This window comes from Columba livia, chromosome 6 (genome assembly GCF_036013475.1).
Source record: "Columba livia isolate bColLiv1 breed racing homer chromosome 6, bColLiv1.pat.W.v2, whole genome shotgun sequence".
NCBI lineage: Eukaryota > Metazoa > Chordata > Aves > Columbiformes > Columbidae > Columba > Columba livia.
In genome coordinates this window covers 14,742,745-14,757,868 of record NC_088607.1, presented here as the reverse complement: position 1 = coordinate 14,757,868, position 15,124 = coordinate 14,742,745, and the positions used below count along the sequence as shown (strand labels likewise).

The window sequence follows — 15,124 nt, the reverse complement described above, 5'->3', positions numbered from 1 at the left end:
GGCAAAGCCAAGTGTCTGGTACTCACACACACACTACCTGGATCTTGCTAGAAGGGCATCACGTCCCCGTCCATCAGATGTCATCAGCTGTTCTCACCAAGGAAGGACCAGCCAGCCGGAGGGACAGGATGAGACCTCAGATGGCTGCAGCCCCTTAGGGGGTTTAGATTTGCACGGGATAGTTAGCACAAGCAGGATCTTATTTTCTGCTGCTAGTCTTCTCCTCCAGCAGCTCAGGTGCTTTCATCCTGGGACAGAGTCCTGGGCAGGGTGTGTGCTGGCTGCAAAGCAACTTGAGCACTTGGAAACTAGAAATCTTCTGCAGGCACTGCTATACAGACAGAGCACCTGGCTCTCCAGCTCAGGAGTGGCATCTTATTCCCACCAAATACTGAATCACTTCCACACCCTCCTGGGCACTGACAGGTCCCACATAGCGTGGGGGGAGCTCTACTGAACACAGCCTTGGAAAAAACAGGGCCGGGACACTGCCAGAGCTGGGGACAGCTCGTACCCAGGGCTGCCAGGACAGTTCGCCCACAGAAATCAATGGCAACACTAGAGCATGTCTCTCCACTCAGGGCTTTTGTTTTCTCAGCTGTGCTCTGCTGAGACGTCGCCATCCTAACCCGCTTCAAACTGACAGAACACCACTCACCCTACGCATTTTTTTGGTAAGAATACATTAATTCTAGCCTAGGAGGACTAAACTGGCCTATTCCCTTTCCAAATTTGGCTTACTGCACTCTTGAAAGTGTGTATATATATATATATATATAAAACAAACAAAACCCAACAGAAGATTTTATTTTAAAGCTCTAGGTTGATCAAATGCTGTTAATCTGAAGCTATGGCAAACATTACTTTCCTCCTTCATTTGAAGTGGAAATAAGGCACACATTTTTAAACAGAAAGGGTAATTAACCATTGAATCTATTTAGATAAGCTGTCTGGTGTTCATTCTTCTCCAGTGTAAGTTTATAACTGAGATTGCTTTTCTTTCTCAAGGACTCTCTTTAGCACTCAGGTTTTTGGATGTGATGCCAGAATTCTGGGAGAAGTCTTCCAGCCCACGCCCTTCAGCACAGCACTGTCCCAGTCCTAGAAATCTGCAATAAATACTCTGATCTTCACCTTTAAACATCAAGAATGACTAGATAAGGATGGCTAGAAATAACCCACAAGGAGATCCTGCTTCTCATAGGATTGGGTACTGTTTGTGTTGTTTGGGTACATGCAGAGACCTGGGACTGTGAGTACGAAAGGTAATGAGTCTCATTTGGGTGTGCTGGCAGACAGGTTAAGTGAAGCTGCACCCTGCATTACAGACTGATCCAAAACGATGGATGAAGCCTGTCACTGCAATCCCTTCTCCAAATCTATTATCAGATGGGAGAAAAGAGCAGGGAAGGAACAGAAAAAGTTAAAGCGGTGTAAAAAAACCCCAAAGAAATAAATAAACAAATAATATATATACACACACATAAAAACCCCAACCCTTGCCAAACAAAGCACGGGGCTGCTGGGAACCCTGTCAGAAGGAGAGATGGGGATTGGAAGTGATGGGAATCCTGCTCCCAGCGCTTCAGAAAAGCAGGAGCCTTCGCAATCTCCAGTCCCCCGCTGGCTCCCAAGAATGGAGCCAGCAGGGAGAGAGGCGGCGGGAGTGCAGGGTTTGTTTGTTTTCTGACCACCCCAGGAGGCAGGATCTTAAAACTGCGGTGGCCTTTGTTTTAAAAGAGGCTGTTAAGTAAAACGGAAAGATCCAAGGCTGATAACCGAGGAGCGCTTTTAAGAGAAAGGTATTCTGAGGGCAAGGGTGCTTGCGTTAAAATTCGGGTGAGGCATAAGCGTGACAGCATCCCCAGCCACGGAGAAGCAGCATGGCAGTGCTGTGATATGTCAATTACTCACTCATTATTGAACAGTAGGATTCTGATTAGCTTATAAAACAAATTTGTGCTTCTCCTACCAGGATCTTGCAACAGTACCCAGAAAAACAGCTTTTATAGCTTCTCCCCCCTCACTTTTTTAATGGGCAGGATGGCTCCAGTTCTTCTCTATCAGTCACATCCATTCTCCGGCTTACAGGGCAGACTCATTTGCCCCAGCCAGAGGCCATCAGCTATGACGGGAGAATTTGTTAATTAAAAAGTATGCTGTGGTTTTAGGAATAAGTGGTTTTTTTTCTGACTGCCAGAGTGTTCCTTTTATGCTGCACTCATCAACAAGCAGCAGCTCTAAGGTGGGTCTGACCACCGCAGACTCCGTGTGACGTGAAGCGGCATCCACCCCAGCCTTGGGGCCACCGCGCTTCCAGGTGCTCGTGCTGCAAATGTCCTGTACAGTGCATGTGTAGCAGAAGTGTGACTCGTGCATGGTGCTCGAGGAAGATATAAGATTGATATTTTGACAGTGTCCTTCACCCCAAAAGGAAAACAGGAGAGATTCACAGCTTAATCTTTGTATTTGTATTTAAGTTATTTTCTGAACAGATAAAAAACCAAAACAAAACACACTGTTACCATGATCCTAGCTCAAGTGAACATTAGTACATTAACTACACACCACCGTAACATGATCACAAAATTCAAAGCACTCATTACTTAAGAATCCAGATAACAAATATAGCAGAACAACAAACAGAAAACTCTGGAGAAACCATGTTCCTTCTCAACTTTCCCACTTCCACACCCACCTCAGCCTGAGCAGGCAGAAACGATGCAGCACAGGCTGGCCTGGCTGGCGTGCACCTCTCCTAAATGGAGTGATGTAAAATGACTGGGAGAAACTGGATCTGCTACTCTTTGCTGAGGTCCACATTGTTTTTCTGCCATGCTAAAACTGTGGCGAGGCTGAGCCCTGTGATGCCTTGCATGATAAAGTAGCTGACAGCTAAGTTTTACGCTCAAAAGTAGCTCCAGTTTTTCACGCTGAATTGCCCAAGAGTCCTCACAGTTAGTTCCTTGTAAAGCCACTCAAACAGCTTGGACAGGCTGGCCTGCCTTCCTCCTGCACGTGGAGCTTCGCTCAGACATAAACCAGCACTCGAGTGCTGGCAGATTAAAACACTTTCCCTGTAAACGCAACAAATCATTATTCATCATACAGGTACGAACAGAGCCGCTCTGTGATGAAGACTGGTATTTCATGATGATTTTCTGGCCACAGATGTACTTGGTTCCTGCTTGAGCAGAAACCAGGATATTTTTAAGGGTGAAAGGCTATTAAAAAAAGGACCTATTTAGGAGCTGTCTACAATATGTAAAGGGCTTGTTGTACATCCATGTACATCAGCGCTCCTCTGATTTTGAGAGTATCAGCTTAACATCACCAAGGATTAACCAGTGCTGCCAACTCCCATGAGACAACAAACTGGACAACAACTGGACAACTCCCACTGGACAACAAACATGGGAGCCCAGTGGTCTTTGGGAACAAGCACAGAGCCATAGAAAGACTTTTCTGACATGACAAAGGACAATTTATGCTGGCAGTGTGCCAAGGCTCACCCTGGGAGAGATGCTTTTGGAATTTACCAGTAGATGGCTACAGCTCATTTAAAAAAAAAACCAAACCAAAACAAAACAAAAGCAAAACACCAATGGAGTGAGGGGAAAAGGAGGGGAAGCCAAATGCTCAGCCTCAGCAGGCAGTTGCTCCTCTCAACCCGCTGCTGGGGTTCTAGAGAAGGAACGCACCTGAGGGACCTGTTGTTTCTGTACATCGCTGAATTAAAAGGGAGGACAGAAAGACTGTGGACTCCTTACGCTAATCAATCCGTGAGGGATTTTCCGGCAGGAGGATGGAGGGATTTCATATGGAGACCTCCTTTGGGGACAGCTGGGTCACTTGCTGTTCCCCTCTCCTTCTGGGAAGCTGCTGCTTATTGCTTTGGGGGGAACAGTAGGCAAGGCTCAGCATGTCAGATGCGTCATGCATGCCACTTTGAGACCCTGACAAAGTTCATTCTCTTGGCAAGTGTAGTTTAGACCATCCCTTTCTCCTTATGCCCTCAGTGCAACCTAAAATCAGCATCAGCTGACAAGTTCAACACTAGGAGGTCTTAATTACCTCCTGATGACTTGTGATGTTCTCATAGAAAACCTCTATTTTTCTGAGTCAACTACACCAGCCAAGAGATCTATTTTCAGCATTGTCGCCACTTCTGTAGAGATCCATTTCCACCCCTGTACCTCCTCCTAGTTTTCAACCGCTTGGGTTGTCTCCTCCTGTTCCTCACACAGTTAAGAGCAAGCTTGCAGTACGAAGGCTGGCTGCTCCTTCTTGTCTGCTTCTCTAGCTCTAGGAAGAGCTGCTAGTGTTTGTAATGTATCAATCACAAATGTTCAGCCCCTGTCAAGCACACACAAAAAAGGCAGATCTAAAATGGTGTTAAAGGAAGGTAACAATATTAGGCAAAGAGCCCAACTTGGAGATGTGCTTCCCATCAGAGTCGGGATGCCAGAAAACTCAGAACCAAGCCTGGAGCTCTGCTCAGACTGAGAAAGGAACATGTGGCAGAAAACACATACCTGGGAATGAAGAAATGCACATGATATTCTCCAGCTTTTTCAGTGTTAAAAAAAAAAAAAAGAAAAAGGATCCTTTGGAGCAGGTGGCGGGTAGGTAGAGTATGGTGGTCCAAGTCAGCTTCCAGTTTAGAAACAAGTGTAAAGCATTTCAATGTTTCCGATGATCACAGACTTCCACTTGTCACCTGAATCCTTCCGTTCCAACAGCAGATGTGTCTGTCCCTGAACATAACGAAGAGCAGAGGGAGCTGCTCCAGAGGACACAGCTGCAGAAGTTTTCTCGCTGCAAACTCCTTCATACCATTTTCTAGTACATATATTTAAAGCAAGCCGTATTCCTCTGAGGATGAGAAATATTTTCAGCGAAACTGTGCCCTATTGCAAAGGAGTCACAAGCAGGAGATGGTGTGGCCATAATGGATTGTCCTGCTCTGAATGTCCCACACCTCCAGTACCTTCCATCCAGTAGTCCAATGAGGAAGAGGAAGGCTAGTGTGAGCTTCCTACTCGTGGGAGGAGTGCTGATCCCTACGCAGCAGAGGTATTTAATTTCATTTCAAAGCGATGTGCAACACTTAAAACCCACAGACACTTCCAGCCCCTTTTTATCTCCTTTCAGCAGGCACATTCTAATTCTTTGCATTATAAACTCTGCAGTTATTCCAACCTGGCTGAGGGATTATCCATCCAGTTCATGCTGAAAACTCTCTCTCACATGCACTCCTGCGCACTCACACACTCACACATCCTAACAGGGTGGGGAAGTTTGAAATTGTCACTTTTTCTGACACTGGGAGACCTACTTACCAGATTGCTCCTCCCTGGGTGTGCAATAAACACCACCAAATGTCAGGCTGTGACAGTTTCAAGTTCAAGTTAGATCAGCTAACTTCACTTTCCGTCTTAGTTATCAGGAAATTTGTACAACTCAGGGAGTGGGATAGGAATCCTCACCCTTCTACGGTTCTGTATGAAGTATCCAGCCACAGCCCCTGCTCGAGGGTAAGAAGCTGTTTTTACCGTGTGCTGAAAACAGATTTCAGCTGTTGCTCACAAACTGTACCTTAAACAGCTCTATACAGCAGAGTTCAAACTATGGTACCACTTGAAGACCCAACAGTGCTTAGAAGTTACAGATCAGCAGCACAGAGCAGCAGGGCTATGACAACCAAGGACAATCTGCAATGGTCTTGTCTCTGTGTTTGACCAGCCAGTCTTCTGGTTCTCCCAGATTCTTCCAAGTAGCAAAATAAAATGCGTCTTTGTAGATGTTGGCCACAAAGATGCTATTAAAATATTAAGAAGTTCTGCTGTCTTCAGTGGCTGGAGTAACAGATCATAGTTTTTGACAATAACCTAAATGTAAAAGACAGGGGATGACCAAACTGAGGAAAATAACTATTAAATCTGCAGCCAAGATTATACAAAGGCCTGCTGATGTGCACCCATGCTGCAGACCTTGTGATAACTGAACTTAGAGGAACGGTGTTCAAATAACATCAAGAATAAGACTTAGAACTTCAACTCATCAAAGTCTGGGATTCTCTCTGCTCCCTTGCCACTTTGGCTTAGGGACTGCAGTATGCCTGATACACAGAGCTGCCTGAAATTCAGAACAGCCTTCTTAGACCTAGAATTGGTGCCAAAATTAGTTGTGGATGAACTTATCATTGTAACTCAGAACTTTTATGACTCTGCAGAGGTAAGCCACACTGTCAGGTGCTACCTGAACAGAGTCAAGCTGTTACCTTGTTTAACTCTTTCACAGTAGTAGTTCAAACAGAAAACAGGAGTGTCACCACACGCTCTGAGATGCTCTTCAGAAATCATGTAGTCTCTAGGCTCAATGGAAATACAGGGAGCTGAGTGCTCAACACTGCTGCCCCTATGCTTCAGGAACTGCACCAGGTACTCCCCAAGCACCAGCTTTCCCTTCCTCTGTAACTCCATTGCCTTCTTGTATGTCTTAGGTGTCACCAAAATGATTTAAGCCCTCTGGACTGCTCTTTGAAGACATCTGGCCCAGCTCCTTGCAAAATTTCATTGGTGGAAAAAGAGCATCCCAAGCAACTAGAATCAATTCAACTACTTCCTCAGCAAGGTGAAGTTGATGAGAACAGCTTAAAAAAATTTCCCATCTGCCAGGTTCCAGTTTAGAGGGTGTAACAAAGCCCATTTAAAACCCCCCCAGCCCAGACACAAAGGGCCTTGATTTCCTACTGTGGGACTGGTGAACTCCCCACTAAGGCAATGGAGATTATTCAAGAGCTACAGTGGAAAATTTGGGCCCAAAGCTGGAATGGCCAAGGACTGATTTGCATAATCTCTCCTGATCTAAATGCAGGTCTGCCGCAATTCCTTCCAGCTCTGTAAAAAGAGCTGTTTTCTCCTAGGCCTGTCTAGTTCAGAGACAAGCAGAATTGCTTCTCATGTCTCTTCTGCTTAGGGCTATTTTTATCTACTCAACAATGTTAATTTGCAAAAGCCTCAGCTAGAAAGCAAAGAACCAGCTCAGCTATCAGCGAAGGGACTAATCAGCCTGTGTCCCTAAACTGCAATGCAGCATGCACATAGGTTAGAGCAGCACACCAAAGGTTTTCCCTCCAAAGGCTTTCTCGCAAGGCCAGCCCCAGAAATGCTGCAGAACCAGGCTGGGGCCACTGCTGACCGTGCTGCCTGTACTCATGGCCACACTCATTTTACTCATCTGCCATCACCAGGGGACTGTGCCCTGCTACTGTTCATGTGAGCAAAATCTTACCATCATGGACTGAGTGTTTGTGTAGTGTCAACACCCAAGGGTGACTTGATCTTGAGAGCTCCACAAGGTTTTTGGCAGCTCCCTCTTCCAGCACCCAGCTACAGCCTCTTTGAGGGAGAAGGAATGGAAAGAAAAGAGCAATGTCCAGCTTTCTTCCTTACTCCAGCCCCAAAATTCCTTCAATTCACAGAACGATTCATAAGCCATAAGCAACACACTGTCTTCAGGGAGAACAGCAGGAGGACGATGGTACAGACAAACCCTTTGCTAGTGAAATATTGCCCTGGGCCAACGTTTCACCTGGGATGGGTGTGGACAGGATCTCAGCCCCAGTCCATCATGCTCGGGACTTTGGCAGAAGAGAGTTCAACTTTTCATGGACTAGCATTCCCCAGCCAAGCAGATGTTAAGGGATACTACAATACACATCCAGCTTCTAAAGGGTTAGCAGAGCAGGCAAGAGAGGAAAGAGATGGATTTGGCTCATAACAGTCAAATTTCAAGGGTCCTCTCTCCACAAAAAATAAGTCTGCTGTCAGAACAGCCAAAAGCCGCAGGGAAGTTGGCAGGGGGGCTGGTCTGGCTGTTATAAGTGTTTCTGTTGCTCTTCAGAGCTGAATGCTTTTTCAAAGGCCTAGCAATGGATATTGATTTCAGTCTGAGAGTAGCAGCCTCCTTCCCACCCACCCTCCCACCCACCCTGGAGTGATTTCTCTCAGCAGGATGCACTGTGGCTATAAGTCTTCTGCTTAACAGCAAAGCAACACATTCTGGCAACATCTTAAATATATTCATAGAACATCTGTGACTGGGTTTGGAAGGGAACCAAAGAGGGTAAAGGGAAGAGAAGTGAAGAGGAAGAGGGGGATGAGGGAGGAAAGGGACGGGAAGGTTTAAAAATGTTAACTGTTCTTGAAAGATAAAAGTCATCTTCTGATATAGCAGCAATTAGCAGTCAGCCGCGCTGAGTAGACCCTGTCCGAGATCAACCGCATGCCAACTTTGTTCCAGAAAAATGTCTGAGAGCCTCTCTCTTCAGCAAGTATTGGTTATGTGGATAGTTCTTTTGTCCTGGCATTGGCAGATAATTTAAATACTGCAGCTTAAACGAGTCCTGGGAACAAAAAACAGAACAAACCAAACAAACCCCATTCATACCAAACCTTTTAATGATTTAAAAGAACATCTGATTGACCAGAATGTTTGAGAAAATCAAGATGGCTGATCTAACAGCTCCAGAGCATCACTGTATATTTACCAGTCAAACAGGACACAAGATGTGCACCATGACAGGGCATTTTCATGGGCAAAATGTCACTGTGGACGCTAACCCCTGCAGAAGTGTGCCAGCTCTTCTGCCATTTTTCTCAAGCTACTAACAGTAATGGTGCATGTACCCACCAAACTGGGCAATCATGATATCCCACTTTACAACTAACCCAAATACACAAAACATTATGTCTTCCCCACATTGTGCTGGCCAAAACAAAAGGGCAAGGTGATGACCAAACCAGTCAGGCTTTGACATGAAAAATTTAACACCCATGCTGTGCTATAGAGAACAAGGGCCCTATCAGCAAGTGATTTTGCACACTGATGCATCTCAATTTAATTTGCCTGGGCTTGTGCCTCAGTGTCTCCCCCGCTAGCCAAACTGTTCTCTTGAATCAGCTTGCTGCAGAGTGAGAAGAATGGTCGCCACTTCAGAGGGAGGGAATAAAGCTGACGCTTCTTGGCAAAGCCCTCCTGCCTGGTGACAACTGCCCAGGGTCAGGCCATCTGCACCTCCTTGTTAGGCAGCAGCTGCTCTGCTCGCCCTGCAGAAACCCTTCTTCCTTCTGGGCTGCACTGATAGCTGATTTAATTATTGATGGTGATGGACAGAGGAGGAGGAGTTCTTCAGGGGGACTTACAGACGTGACGCGCCACAAAGCCTAAAATAAAGTCCCTGTTCTCAGTTATCAAGCCCATTCCTGTCCTCTTACAGGACACTGCAATTACTGTCCAACCAAGATGAGAAATATTGATAGACCCAGCTCATTATTCAAGCAGCATGCTTGCCTCTGAGCCTTCTTTTTTTACCTGTGCGAGTGTGAGGTACAGTGTAGTGTTATTTATCTTGAGATGTAGGTATATGTTCTGGATGGGGAACGAGTGGATTCTGCTTGGGCAGCTGGGTCATTCAGAAAATCCCAGATGAGGATGGTGTCATCATGTGAGCTGCTGACAATCTGGAACTCGTCAAACTGAAGTCGAAAGACTCTTCCAGAATGCTCCTAAATGAAAGTGGGAGACACAGCACATTACTTCAGAAACCTGCTAGCACCTAGGATGCAGCAGGGATTATGAACTTGGGCTTGGATTCTAGTTTTACGTTCATTTATCAGTAAAACCCACATGACACATCATATAACTTAAACTAAGCACTCTTTCAGTGAAAGGAGTTTGCCATATATGAGTTCTTGGCTAACAGGAAGTTTCTATTACAGCCATCCCCCATACACCAACTATGCAGAACAACCCAAGCTCCCTCCACAACACACTTCAGCCTGACAGGAGCACAGAGAAACTCCCAAAATCACAGCATTCCCAGATGCAGTAGGTTACAGGGGGAGAGATGAGAACTTTGCATTCAAGACCTGGCACCATTGTCACCGCTAAAGAGGAAAGAGCTTAATACTGGAGAACACCAAGAAGCCTTTCGTAAAGGCCAGTGACACAGTAATAATTCCTCTCAAGAAGCTCTGAAAATATGAAGTAGAAAGCACATTCTCTATAGTCACTTTGCATTCTGCTCTGAGGTTGAGTGGAAATGGTATGACCATTTGGCAAGAGTTCAGACTGTAATTAACAGGAGGTAACTGCAAGATCCTGGACAGCACAAAGCAAATCCACTATGCTTTCCTTTTGTGTTCCCTATTTTTTCTTGATGCTTGCACTGCTGCAAGAGTGAGCAGCAGCCTCCTCCTTGGTCAGAAGGGAATAGAAACCATCCAAGTAGAGCAGCTCCTATCTGTTTTGTTAACACATATTCCTCTTTAGTGCTCATTTGTTGTAAGAGGCTTAGGGTCAGGGAAAAAAGAGCAGACTTTAAAATATTGTAGTACTGAAAATACAGGTTTCTCAAATATTTAGATGAAAGAGAATTGTTAGCTACTAAATAGGAAGCCTCTGTCTTCAGGCACAGGGCTACAAAAATATAGCTTAATTAGAAAAGCACAACACCTGCTTTAAACTGAAACTCTGCATTTTAAAATTAAAATTAACTGAAAATACACACACACACAAACAAGATTCTAAGATAAATTTTTAAAAAGTTTCAGTCTTTGGAACCTTTCTGACCATCCAACCACAAGTCAAATTTGTCTTGTCCCACCTATTCCAAAGAAAAATGTTCTTCCAGAGTCTGTGTTGTAGCAGTGAAGAAGTTCTTGCTAAAAATATCACTACAGCAGTCAGATCCACTGAGGAACTGCTCATAGAGACACCAAGAGAGAGAGGTACTTCCAAAAACTGTTTCCAAAACCCCCTTTTTTCTCCCAGTCATTACAGGCTAAGTAAGGCTACCCTAGAAGTTCCACACAGCACCTGCCCTTTGCTGTTGCAGCAGCAATAAGCAGAATGTGCACCCTCAGCTGAGGCCACAAGGACCTGGACTCTTAAGCTCATAAGGAAAACTGAACTGTGTGCTTATTCTTTGCCTGGAAAGCTTCTGTCAAATTCATGTGACTGTCGTTCCAGCTAACGGAAGACAAAACTGGAAGGGACCTGGCATGCAGCGAACATTTGTTATCTGTGCACTTTCCTCCTACTGTTTGAAAATTGAACATGAGCAGCAGGAGACTCACACTGTTCACTGTGCAGCCAGGTTTAATTTTGGAGTCCGAGGGAAGAGAAAAAAACCCCAACAAACCATGGGTAAGCACGAATAAGGACACCCTGTTGTCATAAACATGAAAAGTCCTAAAAGCATCTCAACAGCTTCCTCTGCCCTGCCCCCTCCAATTTTTGCCCCCTCCATCACTATCAAACAGGGATTTGAGTATCCATGTGTTGAGATTCCTACAGTGTTTCCTTCCCATCGCTTCTGATTTATAATACAATTAGCTGTGGCACTTTGGCTGTCCACTGCTGGAAAATGCAGAGGAAATCACACCAGTTAAATTAAGTCTACAGGTTACTAGGCACAAATTTGTCTCAGGCTGGAGCAGGAACACTGCTAATACCAAGCTGAAGTCTTAGACTCTCAGGATATGTGCTCATGAGCACGGAGTTGTTCCATAGTTTGCAACTGGGTGGCCAATGACAAAGGGTTTTTTCTGGATTTCGGCCATGAAGCTATTTGCAGTTCTATTTGGCTAACAAAAAGGTTTTTCAACATAGCACCTGCAGGCATCCAAGGCTCTCACAGACTCTTACTCCGCAGCTTATGGTCCAAATACATTATTGGAAAAAAGCATGGCTTAATGATCTACTGCCTGTCGGCTGAGTCACCGTGACCCTCACAGCCTGTGCTAAATGTGAAGTAAAATACTTTAGTGGAATCTACGGCAACAATAGCAATTCAGGTGGTGGATGCATGTGCAGAAGGTCAGCTGGTGAAGCTAACCACACTTTTAGAGAATCAGACAGCCTCAGTGGGATCTTAGTGTAGAGCACAGACTGTAGTCACATGCCACAGCAGGAAAAGGTCTAACATACACCAACCCAAACACTTCTTAGATAAAAAAGAAATATATTTTTAGTACTTCTTTTTCAATGAGAATTTGGTACTGGATTGAAATTGCCCTTTTTCCCCAGCAACAGTGGAAGCTTTTTAGGGTGAACGTGATGGAAGAATGCTTCTAGGAAACCCATGGCCTTGGCTGTACTGGCATTTTTCTCACAACCTTCCCACATTATTGTAAGTCCAGTGCAGAGCCACTGCCAAGCACAACTATGAGTGTTATTAACACTCACACAATAGCATTTTAACCACACCATCATCGGACCTGCACTAAATACCAATGGATGGTATGAAAGTAGCAGTTGCTGTTTAAGGATGAGGTAATTTCACTGTCTGTTCCAGTCCCTATCTGCTTTTTCCTTAAACACCCAAAAGCCAGGTAAACGCAATCCAAGGGGTGCTTTTGTTCTTGTTCCTCAAATTTGGAATGTACTACTTTGCTTTAAGAAATTTCATGTCAAAAATTAAGAAAACTTACTACTACAACATTAGGTACACACAAGCTAAAGTAAACCCATTGGGACATGGATTCCAAGTCTCAAAAATGGATTTAGTTATTAACTTCAAATCACAGAACAAAAGTGTTAAAAAGTAAGTGAAAACTCACAGAATCACAGAACAGTTGGGGTTGGAAGGGACCTCTAGAAATCATCTAGTCCAACCAACCTGCTAAAGCAGGTTCACCTGAAATTCACAAGAATGTGTTCAGGTGCGTTTGAATGTCTGCAGAGAAGGAGACTCCACAGCCTCTCTGTGCAGCCTGTTCCAGTGCTCTGTCATCCTCAAAGTAAAGACGTTTCTGCTCATATTCAGATGGAACCTCCTATGTTTCAGTCTGTGCCCGTTGCTCCTCATCCTATTGCTCGGCACCACTGAAAAGAGTCTGGTCCCATCGTCTTGACACCCACCCTTGAACTCCACAGGTTATAACTTTCAATGCCTTACAGTTTGCAACGTTAAGATAAAAATTGAGCACCTAAAAAAGCCAGACCTCTAGAAATGATTTCTAGATCCCACAGGCTGGGGCTAACATGACTGGAGTTTTCATGGCTGAAGATAGCCTCGATCAAGCACACTTTTCTGTCCCTCCACCACCCCTATCAAAAGCTCTTACCACAAGGGTTCGCAAGCAGAGGGTCCCTGCTGGAGCACGGGGGTCCAAAGCAGCCACAAGATCCCATACTTTAATTTTGCTAGTAGTAAAAAAACAGACAAACATCACAGCTTTGTCAAAGCGAAAAGACTGACAGCTCACAGAAAAAAAAATTAACTGTTAGTACAGATTAGCTAATACACCAGTTCAAGTAAAATTACAGCAATCTTTCTGGAGACCTGTTCTTGCATTTCCCCTTTGTAAAGCTTATAGAGCTTAATGGGAGGAAAAAAATATACCGCCAACAAAGTAAAACACACAAAAAGCAGGTGGTAATAACTAACAGAAACATGTGGGAGTGCAGACGTCTAAGTCTGTAATGGCAAATGGTCTAGAAGACATGGGAAAGATTGTTCTTACCAGTGTTTCACCTATACGAGGTTTCAGGTTGAATCAGTCAGATATTCTTACAAGCTAAAGAACTGGACCACACACATCAAATCACACTGACTTACTTCAAGAAAAGAAAAAAAGTTATACTTTATAGCATCGTCCTGATTTTCTGGACATGATAAGGTCCACTTGGTATGACAGAAAAATAATTTACTATTTATAAGGAACATACAGTAAAGTGGGATGTGAAAAACTGAGATAGACAGGAAGATGCAAGGAACTGACTGCACTGACAGCCTCACCCATCGTATGCCCCGCTGACTATCCTCTTGTTATCAAAGCGTATGCATCTCACCAACTCTTCGTGGCCTTCCAGTACTCGTAAACACGCCCCACACTCAATGTCCCACAGTCTAGAAGAGAGTACAAAGAAGCACTAAGAATTTTTGAGTATTTGGTCATTGCAACAAAACATGTGGTCTTTGCTTGCACTTAATGGAAACTTGGAAGTAAAGATTATGACGAAATAACAAAGAAGAAACAAACTACCTTAATAATTCCTTTTCCTGCTGTCAAGCAGATGCATGCTTTTCAACATGCGCCTGTTACAGTATCACACAGGAAATGAGTCAGAGATCCAAAATTTTTAGTACCAGTTGTCTCTAATAACACAGGGTATCTCCCAGTTATCTTCAGAGTGAGCCTCGTAACTTGATTTTACTGAAGTTGATTTTTCATAAAAGAATCCTGCCTTGATTTTAAGACATTAAGAGAGGGAGACTTACCAATGCCCTTGGCAGCTTGTTCCCATGGTAAAACCACCTTCACAGGGCACATGCCCCTTTCTGTACCCCTACGTGCCTACATCTGATTTGAAGACTACCATCAGACAAATTTAGACATTGATACAGTGGTGAAAGGTATAAGAATTAACAGGTCCTTTTTACTTGTCATGAAAGTATGCTTACTCTATAATCTAGGCACCTTATGCATAAGCAAAAATTGGCAGTCTATATTTGTTATTTGTAATGCATTTTCTTCTTGCTCTCAAATAATTCCCGTGGCTCTCTGTTGTGTCTAATAATCCAACATTTTAAAAAAGTTCTGGCACCAAAACCAGTACACAGGATCCCAGTAAAGCATTCAGCAACACGTTATTCTCTCAGTTATAAGTATCTCAGAGTTTTGGGCTTTGTGAAAGCTTTTTAGCGAGGAGAATAAATTAAAATAAATTAATTTTACACTTACACACTATCTTGAAAAATATTTAACAAATGCTTGAAAACAGTTATGAAGTAAATCTATTTGCTTTCCGTACTTTTGTTAGCTCTTTGACATGACTCCCGATAACGACAGATAAAGAAAGACTGTTTGCCTACAACAACTGAAATTCTTTGACATATATTGTCTAGAGGAGTTCCACCTCCAGCTAAGACATGCTCTGCTCATACAGGAGTCTTTTAATACCAGTATCTTCTGTGGCTCCCTGACACACAGCTGAAAGACAGCAGTCACAAGTGTTTTTAAATGCTCAGTCATTTAGCATTCAGACTGACATGAACTTCACAGCAGTGAGAAATATGGGTCGTTTGTGGAATTTCTCTGGTGACATATCT

At 44.1% G+C, this 15,124-nt stretch overlaps 1 protein-coding gene across 32 annotated transcripts in view; it reads right to left on the bottom strand.

Annotated features, from left to right (window-relative positions):
- Positions 1-2,448: 2,448 nt before the first annotated feature.
- The window catches only part of BTRC (beta-transducin repeat containing E3 ubiquitin protein ligase), a 120,403-nt gene continuing 107,727 nt past the window's right edge, over positions 2,449-15,124 (bottom strand). For 22 of the 32 annotated variants that reach the window (XM_065068225.1, XM_065068228.1, XM_065068227.1 and 19 more), the window contains 4 exons: positions 13,811-13,921; positions 13,137-13,215; positions 9,379-9,572; positions 2,449-8,410 (listed from right to left, as the gene is read on the bottom strand). In XM_065068225.1, the coding sequence (XP_064924297.1) occupies positions 9,411-9,572; positions 13,137-13,215; positions 13,811-13,921 (352 nt within the window). In that variant the 3' untranslated portion in view covers positions 2,449-8,410; positions 9,379-9,410. Of the gene's footprint in view, positions 8,411-8,447; positions 9,573-13,136; positions 13,216-13,810; positions 13,922-15,124 lie in introns of those variants that run through there. The other 10 variants (XM_065068233.1, XM_065068240.1, XM_065068246.1 and 7 more) reach the window with 3 other exon arrangements.